Raw genomic sequence first — 14,219 nt, forward strand, 5'->3', positions numbered from 1 at the left:
GGAGCAGAGGACCGTGGATAAGAGGACTGTGGAGCAGAGGACCGTGGAGCAGAGGACCGTGGATAAGAGGACCGTGGAGCAGAGGGCCGTGGAGCAGAGGACCGTGGAGCAGATGGCCGTGGAGCAGAGGACCGTGGAGCAGAGGGCCGTGGAGCAGAGGACCGTGGAGCAGAGGGCCGTGGAGCAGAGGACCGTGGAGCAAAGGGCCGTGGAGCAGAGGACCATGAAGCAGAGGACCGTGGATAAGAGGACTGTGGAGCAGAGGACCGTTAAGCAGAGGACCGTGGAGCAGAGGACCGTTGAGCAGAGGACCGTGGATAAGAGGACCGTGGAGCAGAGGACCGTTAAGCAGAGGACTGTGGAGCAGAGGACCATTGAGCAGAGGACCGTGGATAAGAGGACTGTGGAGCAGAGGACCGTGGATAAGAGGACCGTGGAGCAGAGGACCGTTGAGCAGAGGACCGTGGAGCAGAGGGCCGTGGAGCAGAGGACCGTTGAGCAGAGGGCCGTGGAGCAGAGGACCGTGGAGCAGAGGGCCGTGGAGCAGAGGACCGTGGAGCAGAGGGCCGTGGAGCAGAGGGCCGTGGAGCAGAGGGCCGTGGAGCAGAGGACTGTGGAGCAGAGGGCCGTGGAGCAGAGGACCGTGAAGCAGAGGACCGTGGATAAGAGGACCGTGGAGCAGAGGACCGTTAAGCAGAGGACTGTGGAGCAGAGGACCATTGAGCAGAGGGCCGTGGATAAGAGGACTGTGGAGCAGAGGACCGTTAAGCAGAGGACCGTGGATAAGAGGACTGTGGAGCAGAGGACCGTTGAGCAGAGGACCGTGGATAAGAGGACCGTGGATAAGAGGACCGTTAAGCAGAGGACCGTGGATAAGAGGACTGTGGAGCAGAGGACCGTTAAGCAGAGGACCGTGGATAAGAGGACTGTGGAGCAGAGGACCGTTGAGCAGAGGACCGTGGAGCAGAGGACTGTGGAGCAGAGGACCATTGAGCAGAGGACCGTGGATAAGAGGACTGTGGAGCAGAGGACCGTTAAGCAGAGGACCGTGGATAAGAGGACTGTGGAGCAGAGGACCGTTAAGCAGAGGACCGTGGATAAGAGGACTGTGGAGCAGAGGACCGTTGAGCAGAGGACCGTGGAGCAGAGGACCGTGGAGCAGAGGGCCGTGGAGCAGAGGACCGTGGAGCAGAGGGCCGTGGAGCAGAGGACCGTGGAGCAGAGGGCCGTGGAGCAGAGGACCGTGAAGCAGAGGACCGTGGATAAGAGGACTGTGGAGCAGAGGACCGTGGAGCAGAGGGCCGTGGAGCAGAGGACCGTAGAGCAGAGGGCCGTTGAGCAGAGGACCGTGGAGCAGAGGACCGTGGAGCAGAGGGCCGTGGAGCAGAGGACTGTGGAGCAGATGACCGTGGAGCAGAGGACCGTGGAGCAGAGGACCGTGGAGCAGAGGGCCGTGGAGCAGAGGACCGTGGAGCAGAGGACCGTGGAGCAGAGGGCCGTGGAGCAGAGGACTGTGGAGCAGAGGACCGTGGAGCAGAGGACCGTGGAGCAGAGGACCGTGGAGCAGAGGGCCGTGGAGCAGAGGACCGTGGAGCAGAGGACCGTGGAGCAGAGGGCCGTGGAGCAGAGGGCCGTGGAGCAGAGGGCCGTGGAGCAGAGGACCGTGGAGCAGAGGGCCGTGGAGCAGAGGACTGTGGAGCAGAGGACCGTGGAGCAGAGGACCGTGGATAAGAGGACTGTGGAGCAGAGGACCGTTGAGCAGAGGACCGTGGAGCAGAGGACCGTGGAGCAGAGGGCCGTGGAGCAGAGGACCGTGGAGCAGAGGGCCGTGGAGCAGAGGACCGTGGAGCAGAGGGCCGTGGAGCAGAGGACCGTGAAGCAGAGGACCGTGGATAAGAGGACTGTGGAGCAGAGGACCGTGGAGCAGAGGGCCGTGGAGCAGAGGACCGTAGAGCAGAGGGCCGTTGAGCAGAGGACCGTGGAGCAGAGGACCGTGGAGCAGAGGGCCGTGGAGCAGAGGACTGTGGAGCAGATGACCGTGGAGCAGAGGACCGTGGAGCAGAGGACCGTGGAGCAGAGGGCCGTGGAGCAGAGGACCGTGGAGCAGAGGACCGTGGAGCAGAGGGCCGTGGAGCAGAGGACTGTGGAGCAGAGGACCGTGGAGCAGAGGACCGTGGAGCAGAGGACCGTGGAGCAGAGGGCCGTGGAGCAGAGGACCGTGGAGCAGAGGACCGTGGAGCAGAGGGCCGTGGAGCAGAGGGCCGTGGAGCAGAGGGCCGTGGAGCAGAGGACCGTGGAGCAGAGGGCCGTGGAGCAGAGGACTGTGGAGCAGAGGACCGTGGAGCAGAGGACCGTGGATAAGAGGACCGTGGAGTAGAGGACCGTTGAGCAGAGGACCGTGGCTAAGAGGACTGTGGAGCAGAGGACCGTTGAGCAGAGGACCGTGGATAAGAGGACCGTGGAGCAGAGGACTGTGGATAAGAGGACTGTGGAGCAGAGGACCGTGGAGCAGAGGGCCGTGGAGCAGAGGACCGTGGAGCAGAGGGCCGTGGAGCAGAGGGCCGTGGAGCAGAGGACCGTGGAGCAGAGGGCCGTGGAGCAGAGGACTGTGGAGCAGAGGACCGTGGAGCAGAGGACCGTGGAGTAGAGGACCGTTGAGCAGAGGACCGTGGATAAGAGGACTGTGGAGCAGAGGACCGTTGAGCAGAGGACCGTGGATAAGAGGACCGTGGAGCAGAGGACTGTGGAGCAGAGGACTGTGGAGCAGAGGACCGTGGATAAGAGGACTGTGGAGCAGAGGACCGTTGAGCAGAGGACCGTGGAGCAGAGGACTGTGGAGCAGAGGACTGTGGAGCAGAGGACCGTGGATAAGAGGACTGTGGAGCAGAGGACCGTGGAGCAGAGGACCGTGGAGCAGAGGACCGTGGAGCAGAGGACCGTTGAGCAGAGGACCGTGGAGCAGAGGACCGTTGAGCAGAGGACCGTGGATAAGAGGACCGTTGAGCAGAGGACCGTGGATAAGAGGACTGTGGAGCAGAGGACCGTTGAGCAGAGGACCGTGGATAAGAGGACCGTGGAGCAGAGGACCGTTAAGCAGAGGACCGTGGATAAGAGGGCTGTGGAGCAGAGGACCGTTGAGCAGAGGACCGTGGAGCAGAGGACCGTGGATAAGAGGACTGTGGAGCAGAGGACCGTTGAGCAGAGGACCGTTGAGCAGAGGACCGTGGAGCAGAGGACCGTGAAGCAGAGGACCGTGGATAAGAGGACCGTGGATAAGAGGACCGTGGAGTAGAGGACCGTTGAGCAGAGGACCGTGGATAAGAGGACTGTGGAGCAGAGGACCGTTGAGCAGAGGACCGTGGAGCAGAGGACTGTGGAGCAGAGGACTGTGGAGCAGAGGACTGTGGAGCAGAGGACCGTGGAGCAGAGGACTGTGGAGCAGAGGACCGTTGAGCAGAGGACTGTGGAGCAGAGGACTGTGGAGCAGAGGACCGTTGAGCAGAGGACCGTGGATAAGAGGACTGTGGAGCAGAGGACCGTTGAGCAGAGGACCGTGGAGCAGAGGACCGTGGAGTAGAGGACCGTGGAGCAGAGGACCGTGGAGCAGAGGACCGTGAAGCAGAGGACCGTGGATAAGAGGACTATGGAGCAGAGGACCGTTGAGCAGAGGACCGTAGAGCAGAGGACCGTTGAGCAGAGGACCGTGGAGCAGAGGACCGTTGAGCAGAGGACCGTGGAGCAGAGGACCGTTGAGCAGAGGACCGTGGATAAGAGGACCGTTGAGCAGAGGACCGTGGAGCAGAGGACCGTGGAGCTGAGGACCGTGGAGCTGAGGACCGTAGTGGGCTAGGCCACGAAACGTAAACCAGAGGACGAGAACATAGGGTGTGGAACAGTGGACAAGACCATTGAGGATCAGGTGGACGTGAACCTTATTTTTACACTAGGCTACTTGTCATGTCAGTGGTAAGTGTTAACAGGCTCATATTAACCGCAAACAGCTACTGTCTCTCTCTCTCTCTGTGTTCTCCAGCTGACTGGTGGGTATTTTCAGCACTACATGAAAGACAATGCACAGAAACCACAGCAACTTGTGCTCCAGACTGCTCCAACTTTGTGCAGCTTATTTTAGTTGGATGATGAAAAAGTTTGTTTTGCTTATGCTATAGTTAAAATGAGCAGCACAGACACCTGTCTCCTAAGAATATATCTCAACTCTGAGAGAGAGAGGGGTGGGGGGAGTGTAGGTGTAGAAAATGAGAGGGTTGTAACTTGTGGAGGGTAAAGCCAGAGGAGCATCTATGAGCAGCTTCAGACCTCTGATGAAATCATGCAAACAAACACAACCAATGTGATCGGCAGCAAATCGTGAGTACTCAGCATGCTTCTGGATATATTTCAGTGTAAAGGCATTCAGAAAAATATTTCAAATCTGAGCTGCTGCTGTTGGGTTATTGTTTTTGGATCAGAGATTCACTCTGTGGCCTGTGGTATAAAGTAAATCTCCTTCAATTCTTATAAAAAAATAAGAAAATAAATGAGAGAGTTCGCCTGGAATTGTAGGACTGTGAAGCCTGGTCTTTAGGACATGGATAGTGTACTGGCCAATTGGTGCTGGCAGAAATGTATCCTTATATAACGAAAATGTCTGCTTTATATTTAGATGAGAGTTATGTAGTTTTTTTATATAGTATGTGCTTTATATTAGCTGAGAGTTTCACATTATCTTATCTATGGTTTCGATCTTATTTGGTCTTTAGCATTAATTCTCAAACTACAAATCATGTACGACCTTTGATCATTTGAGAACATCCACCTAATTTACTTTTTTTTTTTTTAGTTCCGTTTTAAGAACTTGACATAGTAACATATTTAGATTAATAACAATATTTCTATAATTTAGGTAAATTATGCTGCTGTCCCCTAAACACATACATCACAATAATTATATTAGGACTGTTGTTGTATGTGATAAATGCATATTTTGCAAATATTTTGTAAATAATCTATAATTATGTAATAAATATTATCTTATATAAAAAACAATATACTATATGTTATAAAAAAATAAAAAGGCCTATATATTAAATTATATTATAAAAATTAGTTTAGAGCTTAGAGTTCTGCTATCAGGCTGGTTGCATTATTTATTCTGCTTAAAATCAGAAGTTCTAAATAAAATATGGAGCAATAAATATACCATTTGAAATTAAATGTTTTTTTTTTGTAGTCTACACTTGAGTGCACCATCTGTTGTACAAACTTGTAAAATATTTTTATGGACTTAATATTTTGAATGGGGAAAAAGTACTGTAGTAGTACCATATTCATGCAGTGATATTACCATGGTGCTTCTTTGCATGTGTCAGTAAAGTTTCTTTCACTATCAGTCAAGATATAATTGAACAGTTTGTTTTACTGTGGGAATGTGTCCCTCACGTTGCCCTCGGAAATCTTGTGTGACATGAGTGACAGACAGAAAGTGGCATGATATTTTTTCAGGTCACGGTTCAGAGATCCGGCTGTAAACTCCCCCAGCAGCGGGTGTTGAGATCTAAATGCGGTGCTGGCTTATCTGACCCTTCGTGAGCCAAATGTGTCAGGATAGAAGAGCTATACTGGACGTTTATGGTTGTCTAAGAATACACCACAGATTTAGTATTTTGTATTATGCTCCATTACATCAGCAACACTAAGTTATTTATACTCACAGGAAACTATATTTTCAAACACATTTGCAAAGATTAATGACTCTCACTTCTTCTTTTGGCATCATATGTGATTATGCATGTATGAATAGTCAGATGTAACTTTAAGATGATAATATATGTGTTTTTGGGTTCTAATGCAGGTCTCATGTAGTTATGGACTATAAACTGAAAAAAGTAAGAAATTACGAACATCTTGAACCGGATTACACAGAGGAGCATGAAGATCCAAAAGATTACTGCTACGGTATTTTATTTTATTTTAATTTTATATATATATATATATATATATATATATATATATATATATATATATATATATATATATATATATATAATTTTTTTATTATTTTTTTTGACATAATTAGCAGTAATGATAACAGTTCATTGACGTCTCTCTATAGGTGGGTATCACCCGGTCGAGGTGGGAGATGTGTTTAATAAGAGATACAAGGTTCTGTCAAAGCTGGGTTGGGGTTATTTCTCTACTGTGTGGCTCTGCATTGACCTCAGGTACTGAAACTTTGTGTTTGCACCACATATCTATGCATTTCCGTGTACTAAGGCGTATAAGTGTTTATATGTAAAAGTCCTTGGGCCCTATCTAGCACCCAGTGCAATTGACTTTGTACAGCGACACATGTATCATTCCTATTTTGCACCCGCGCACAGCGGACTTTTCCCTCCACAGACGCACGTCGTTTAACTAAGAAATACACTTGCGTTTCCCGGGGCGGTTCAGCACAAAGAGGAGGCGTGTTCCGGCGCAAACGTTCCTTCATGCTATTTTGCAGGTTTAGAAAACAATTCCGCCATTGACCGAAAAAACCTAGTTTAAAGTCAGTGGCGCGGTGTACATGTTATTCATATGCAATTTTAAGGGCGCATGCTTGGCCATAATCAATGTAGCGTGTGCACAACGCATACACTTTGATTCTCTCATCTACACAGAAGCAGCAGTTCTCATTTTTGCAAATCATACATTATTACGATAGATAGATAGATAGATAGATAGATAGATAGATAGATAGATAGATAGATAGATAGATAGATAGATAGATAGATAGATAGATAGATAGATAGATAGATAGATAGATAGATAGATAGATAGATAGATAGATTATTATAAAAGCATACATCTAGCTTACACATTAACCCAAATTATCATACGCCTGTTTAACCGAAGTTAATTTGGGTGTGTTTCTCCATTTCCAAACGTCCCTGACGATGACGTCGGTATCCTCGGCTGTGAACCGCTGCTGGCACGTGTCTGGCAAATCCGCCGTTATAATAGGAATCCGCTATAGAACAAGCGCGCCTACTCTTAAAGGGAATGTGAGATGACGCTCTGATTGGTTTATTTCACGTTACGCCCAAACCACACCTATGAATAATGAAGCTACTTCAGACCAACCCATTTTAGATTTGCGTCGGGCGCAAGAGTCATTTATCCCGCCAGTATAATAGCAACAGCGCCCAAGACCCGCCCACAAAGTTACTTGCGTTTTGCGCTTGATACTTGCGTTTTAAATCGTTAAAATAGGGCCCCTTAAGTGTTCATGTTCATGGTTTTGCAGGTCAGGCAGGCATGTGGCAGTGAAGGTGTTAAAGAGCGGACCTGGATTTACTCAGGCTGGCCAGGATGAACTGACATTACTGCGATGTGTGAGTGTCTCTCGCTCTTTCTCTCTCTGGTTGTCTGTTTCTATTTCACTGTGTTCCCTCTCTACAGGCCAGTGGTCCCACCGCCCGTAACCCTCATAAAAGACATATAGTGCAATTACTGGATGAGTTTAAGATAGCAGGTGTGAACGGGATCCGTATCCTTTCTTAAAATCATGTATGTGAAACCATACCATCTAACAAAAAATGTTCTAAGAACTTTTTGATAACGTTCTAAGTTATGAAACATTACTTCTGAATGTTCTCTGTATGTTCAAAATGAACGAAGTTATAACCGATTAAAGTTTCGGTTCTATTCTGACTCGGAAAAAGGTCCAAAACCCAGCAAACACATTTACGTTGTGGCAACGTCTCTGGCACGTTGCATTTCTGCTATGGCAACGTCGCTGTATACGTGCTCGCAACATTGTAACAACGTAGAATTGTAAGACGTGACAGGGCTGTAGCAACGTTGTTGCGCGACATTCAGCAACTGAGAGACGACGTTCTGACAATATATTTATATGGTGTATTTTGTTAGATAATTATGTACTTTTTATCATTTAATGGGGCTATCAACACCTGCAAGTGTAGCCTACACTTTAAAGAGTAAAAATGACAGAAGGTTTCGTTAATTCAACTTTATTAAAATTGCATATAATCAAATTGCACTTCCAAAAGTCATACATTTGTGAAAAAAAAGAAAAGAAAAGAAATAAACGAATACACATTTATTTTAAGTATAATAAATAAAACATGAAAAGCAAAGGCAGATCAGAACATTTAATGAACAAAACCGGGTCTGTATGGCAGACAGTAGCCGAGCAGGTGTCACCGGGGAAACATATCCACAAATCCAGAGGAGCAAAGAAACGAATGAGACTAAATAGCGGAAAAATCAAACGAAAAACTAAACAGTGCGAGCGATGCTTCATTAATCACATTAGAAATTAAAGCTGTAGGTTGTGTTTGATAGCTGAGGTAACTGTTAGGCTAAACGCAATACTCACGTATCCTTGCTCGATGATGAATGAGAACACAATGAGCCCAACAACAGGTAGTTGGAATTTAAAAGGCTGATTTTCCCGCTTCAGGGCAGTGACGAGTACATTATGTAGTCCAGTGGTTGTAAAGACACCCTAGGCACAACCTTAAGCAATGGCCCTGAACGATGGTTTAATGTCAACATTGTGACAACGCTGTAACAACTTCACCACACAACGTAGTTATAGCAACCTTTTGGCCATGTTGTTAAAACGTTGTTAGAAGGTTGGCTACGTTGTGCCAACGTTCTGTGTTTGCTGGGAACTGACTTCCACCCCCTCTGAGGCTCGCAGCCTGTCTGAACGAGGCCAGCACAGATTTTGGCCAATACCTCTGCTGCCCAGCTGTCTATGGATTCTGGGCTGTTTTGGTACGAAAGGACCCCTCGAGATCTATTATCGACCTGAATTTGAAGGTCCTAGAGGAATGTTTTTTTTTGGTGGTTATGCAAACTTTAACGGAACATTTCAGTTGATGATTTTGCAAACATTATGAGAACGTCACTTTTAAATGTTCTCTGAATGTTCTGAAAATAAACACTGGACATTAAATGCTATTCATCACATTTTCCTACGGACTGTAATATTAATGTCCCTTTATGATCAGACTGAACAGTTTAGAAACAGTTTTGACACTTTGTAAATATCAACTTCAAGGAAACCACTGGGCTTCTCCGAGCAACACAGTGTTGTTTCATTCGTAAATGAATCAGTGTGTTTGAACAAATCGGTTGATTGACTGATTCAAATGACTCATTGAAACATTAAATCTTGTCGCCATTTACTGGCGTATTGGTGTACCTGAAAGTGTCACTAAAAATCTCTAACATGCACTAACATATAGGTTCGGTCACACTCGTGACATTTCAGCTAAATTTCAAGGGCAAAAAAGGTACATTGTCAATAGTGTAGCAATGTATGAAGCACATCTCACACAAAAGTCACTTTCAAACCAAGCAGATTAATGTTGGTCAATGTGGCGAATTCTTGTGACAAACATGAACATGAGCGAAATATACATGGGGAACTTTTCGCCCTCAAATAAAACTCCCGATCACACATATTCCTGTTGAAATGATGGGGTTTCGGCCGGGGAAATTTGCAGAGAAAATGCGACTGCATGTGGAACAATACAGTGAAAAGTTGCATAGCCTTATGAGCACTCTTGGAACACCACTCACCCAATCAAATTCAACAACCAGAAGAAGGGCTGTATAAATTATGTACTGTGGAAAAGTTGGGGTGTCTACTTCGTCTTTATATAATACATCAACACAGTTAGTTGGTTCTTGACCACTATGTAGATATTTGTTTGGTGTTGGAGCTGCTGGGGCCGGACTTGCGCTGTTGGCAGATGTGTTTTGGTAGTCCAGGTCTCTCTCTCACCTGTGTCAGACACATCATCACTCAGGTGAGACACTATTTATATTTAAATTTTAAATAGCATAAGACCTAAACACTGTATCTGTCGCAGGTGCTTGAAGGTCTGGAGTATCTTCACCGCCACTGTAAGATCATACACACAGACATCAAGCCTGAGAACATACTGCTGTGTCTCACACCGCAGTCCCCATCTCATCCTCCAGGGGGCGCACTACAAATGCACACTTCATCTATTAAAACCACAATACTCCAGGATCCTGGTAAGAATATCAGTAAACATAAATGTAAAGTAAATCAAACGTAGCATTTATGTTAAACCACATGGATTTAGAGAGAAGGCTGACATCATCTACTTCTTCCGTGTAGGAGCAGCTGGAAAACCTGGAAACTTGGATAAAATAACGGTGAAGATTGCAGACCTCGGCAGCTCATGTTGGGTGGTGCGACACATTCAGTGAATGCATATAATGATTTTCTAAAGCTAAAGAATATGCAGCCTGGTCTTGTGAAAGGACATTCTTGATTCACTGAATCAATGAATTAGAGCAAATCACTTGATGTTTAAATCTGATTAGATTTCCTAACCTCTTTTCTTGTTGTTATAGTACAAACACTTCTGTCAAGAGATCCAGACCAGACAGTATCGCTCTCTGGAGGTTCTTCTAGGCTCTGAATATGGACCTCCAGCTGACATCTGGAGTGTGGCCTGCTTGGTGAGTCTACAGCTGGAGTGTTTAACGAAATAGAGCCTTCTAGAAGAAGATTTGGCCACGGTCACACTGAAAGCCTTGGTGCTCAATTCTTTGATTTTTTTACATTATTACACATTCATGCTATCAGAATAATGTTGCCTTCACGTGCTATCGGAATTATCGTAAATATGAGTTTACTAGTTAAAAATTGGACATAAACGCCATTCCAAGTCGTATTTACCACTGGGAAGCTCAGGGATAATTTTGATACCCAAGTTCTCGAGATGGGTGGGCCAACATGGCAGAGGGGAGAACGATTACCTCTGTTACTGCAATTCTTTATTAGATTTTTCCACAACAGCTCAATCACCTTGTCTTGTCATTAAAGGAGTGCATATTTATATATATGAATAAACATTTGAAGCATATTGTATCTTTCATACACAACGAAAATAGCCTATATTTGACCGAAATTCCAGAATTGTCAGCAAACTGACATTCTAGATAGCGCAATGAATGTCTGGTTGTCAATGAATGGGACGCTAAATATAATTTTGGCTTTAATAAGATTTTCGCAATAAATAGGCAAGAATAAACCTGGTGTCCTCCATGATTGTTCTTTCCGCCAGCAAAGCACTAGAATGCGACGAGCTCATAACCATGACTTTAAAAGTGGGAAGTAGGAAACATTCCGATAACACGTGAAGGCGGCATAACTGTGCTGCGACTTCCATATTCACTGAGTAACCAAACAACTATCGGTATGTAAAATGTTTGGAGTGACTCCCATCAGTGCAGAATTGTGATGAATGTTGATCTAGAGTGACGTAAAAGTCGCATGAATTCATGACTGCTCAGACTGTGGTCACATTGCAAAACATATGATCTCTACTGGATATAGGCCCTGTCCCAAATGGCACACTTCTTACGCACTTTCGGTCTTGTGGACTTGCAATGGCTGCCGCATGCGTGTGTCCATTAAGTCCACAAGACCGTAGGGTGTCCCAGGGTGCTCGCAGGCGCTCCCTTTGCGGTTGATATGCACAATTTTGCTGAGCTAGCTCTGCAGCAGACTTCTACCCAACAGACAAAGAGGCGTTGCGTCACTAAAGTGCGGACTCGTAGGAAGAACGCAAGTGTTTAGAGTGCCATTGGGACAGGGCCTCAGTATCACATATGGAAGTGGCCTGAATCAGAATTTAAAAAAGTCTGATTCCATGTGGTTTTATATTATGAATCATTTATTTTTATCAATATTATTTTGCACCAGGCATTCGAGCTTGTTACCGCTGATTCCTTATTTGAACCCAAAGGAGGGCAGAATTTCTCCTTAGAGGAAGGTAAACCATTTAAAAGCCACCCTCAATATTTTTATTAGAAAAGTGTACCAGATTTGTGGTGTTGATGGTTTCTATTATTTTTAGACCACCTGGCTCATATTATTGAGCTCCTGGGTAAAATCCCATTGTCAGTTGCTCTATCTGGGAAATATTCCTCTGAGTTTTTCAACCGCAAGGGTGAGTAGAACACTAGATTCGTCTTTCGCAATTTATCTTGGTGTGGCAACTGGTTAAATGAATCAATTTAATGCAAGAGTGATTTGTATCTTTATTAACAAACTGTATACTTATGTTCGTCGTTGCATAGGTGACCTGCGGCGAATTGCTGTCCTCCGTCCATGGGGGCTGTATGAAGTGCTGGTGGAGAAATATCACCTTCTCCTCAGAGAAGCGGCGCTTTTCTCTGATTTCCTTTTGCAAATGTTGGACTTCCTGCCAGAGCGGAGGGCCACAGCAACTCAGTGTCTCAAACATCCCTGGCTAAAACTGTGAGCCTTTCTGGCTTCTTGTACTTGAAATTGTATTGTGCACTAGGTCTCCATAAGATTTCCTGTCCATGTCCATGCATGTTTTGTTCATGGTGAATGAAAAGGTCATGCTTTAATTTTTCCAAATAGGGCTTAAATGAATAGTTCACCCAAAAATATTAATTCAGTCATCATTTATTCATTCTTATGTTGTTCCAAATCTGTATGACTTTCTTTCCTCTGTGAAACACAAAGTAAATGATGACAGAACGTTAATTTTTGTGTGAACTCTCTCTTTAAATAATGATGGCTGGTTCTGTAACATACGTGAACAGCATAGCAAATGCTTTTAAATCTGTGAAATATGTTTAAATGTTTGGTACATACATTCCACTCTTAAATAAGCCCTGTAGTGCTTCTGTGCATATATCACAGACTAAAAACCACGATGACCATAACTGATCAGTTCGGTTTCTTAAATAATATTGGTGCACTGAGATGTAAGTGGTGTGTTCTGACTTTAGAGATGCTAAACAAGCCACTTGTTTTGGTAATCAACATGTAAAAAAAATGTGTTTGATGCCATAGATAAATAATTTTTTTATTGGACATTTAACTATGTAAATTTGTCAAGGTGAATGTCTGTTATTGTACAATCATCTGTTTGTCCATCTCCATATTTTCAGACTAAAATTAAGGTCTTGAGTTTCAGAGTTGTAATTGTTAAAGGTGAACTAAGTAACTTTTTTTACCTTAACTGAACAGCTTCGGAGTCATTGGAATAGTTATATTACTTATTTCGGGTTGAATGGTGGTCAATCAATTTATTTTTTTAAAAAACTTTAGAGTTTTTTAAAAAAATAAAAAACTCCCCCCAATTTATTTTTTTGTCTAGTAATTTGAATGTTGTATTCGAAAGGAGATGCAAAGAAATTACACATTGCTGGGTGTTAGATTTTTCTCTATAAGAAGTCACTTATTTGGTTTAAAAAGTCTTTTAAAATGTCAATGACGTCAGAATGCTGACGTCATTAGCAGAATGCTAGCGTGTTATGGGCAACAACAACTCAACCTGTAAGAAATCGAAAAGAAATAAGTACTCGATTATTCAACTTTCGACCTATAACCCATGTTGAACTTGCAAAATCTACAATAAAATCTGAGATTTCTCAACGGCAATCGGGTGAAAGAGACACATTTAGCCGTCTAGCCCCATAGACTCCCATTCAGTCTGCACTCGCCCGCGATCACCTCCAGTGGAATTCTAATGGAACTGCAACCAACCATCTATACAATGGGGCTAATAGGAAGTGCCAAGGCTCTCCGTAGACGGGCTCTGGGGACGGGCTTTAAAGATAGGGGAAGGTAATTTTCAGAGAGGCTAGCAATAGCGAGCTAGTTTTGAAAGCATAAGATCCCACCCTCCTTCAAAACACATGAAGGCATACAGCAGGGAGCAAACAAAAGCGTCATGAGATGGTGTTAAACTACCTCATGTCTCAAAGCACATAACATTATAATAACAATGAACATAAACAACTTGAAAGTGCACAGCACTGCTACCTGACTGCTGCATATTAATTTTGTAATTGATAGTGTTGACATAGAACTGCATAAATCCGAGTCTGAAGACGCAAACAGCTCCGGGTAGAACGTCACGGGTTGCCATCTCGTAATTATGGTAATTACGACATGCCATGAACGCAGCATAAGCTTATTGTTTTGTTGTCAAAATAAAACAATACATAATTTCTACACACGTCTGTCTAACACTGCATAGCATGAAACGCGCTGATGATGTGCGCGGAGGTATGGAAATACATATGTTGACAGACAGGTAGGACATCTGACACAAAAAGTACACAAAAGATTTCAACTAAAATTTAAATTAGAACTTAAAATACAAAAGTTAATAAAAAATTTA

General features: G+C 45.1%; 1 protein-coding gene across 4 annotated transcripts; it reads left to right on the forward strand.

The window, feature by feature from the left end:
• The first annotated feature begins 4,055 nt into the window (after nt 1-4,055).
• LOC308703619 (SRSF protein kinase 3) lies at nt 4,056-14,049 on the forward strand. Of its 4 annotated transcripts, none has more exons than XM_081387283.1 (13): nt 4,278-4,368; nt 5,503-5,631; nt 5,852-5,955; nt 6,113-6,221; nt 7,286-7,373; nt 7,441-7,528; nt 9,718-9,824; nt 9,888-10,056; nt 10,163-10,236; nt 10,402-10,509; nt 11,759-11,828; nt 11,913-12,005; nt 12,136-13,472. In XM_081387283.1, exons 3-13 carry the CDS (start codon nt 5,865-5,867, stop codon nt 12,318-12,320), a joined length of 1,182 nt encoding a protein of 393 aa, XP_081243409.1. In that variant the 5' UTR covers nt 4,278-4,368; nt 5,503-5,631; nt 5,852-5,864; the 3' UTR covers nt 12,321-13,472. The 4 variants fall into 4 exon arrangements, with proteins under 4 accessions (XP_081243407.1, XP_081243408.1, XP_081243409.1 ...); XM_081387284.1 differs by having other exon boundaries at nt 10,163-10,200; XM_081387281.1 differs by lacking the exon at nt 5,503-5,631 and having other exon boundaries at nt 4,056-4,368; nt 12,136-14,049.
• Nucleotides 14,050-14,219: the final 170 nt, after the last annotated feature.

The sequence above is a fragment of the Scardinius erythrophthalmus genome (assembly GCF_964197995.2).
Source record: "Scardinius erythrophthalmus genome assembly, chromosome: 15".
Taxonomy (NCBI): domain Eukaryota; kingdom Metazoa; phylum Chordata; class Actinopteri; order Cypriniformes; family Leuciscidae; genus Scardinius; species Scardinius erythrophthalmus.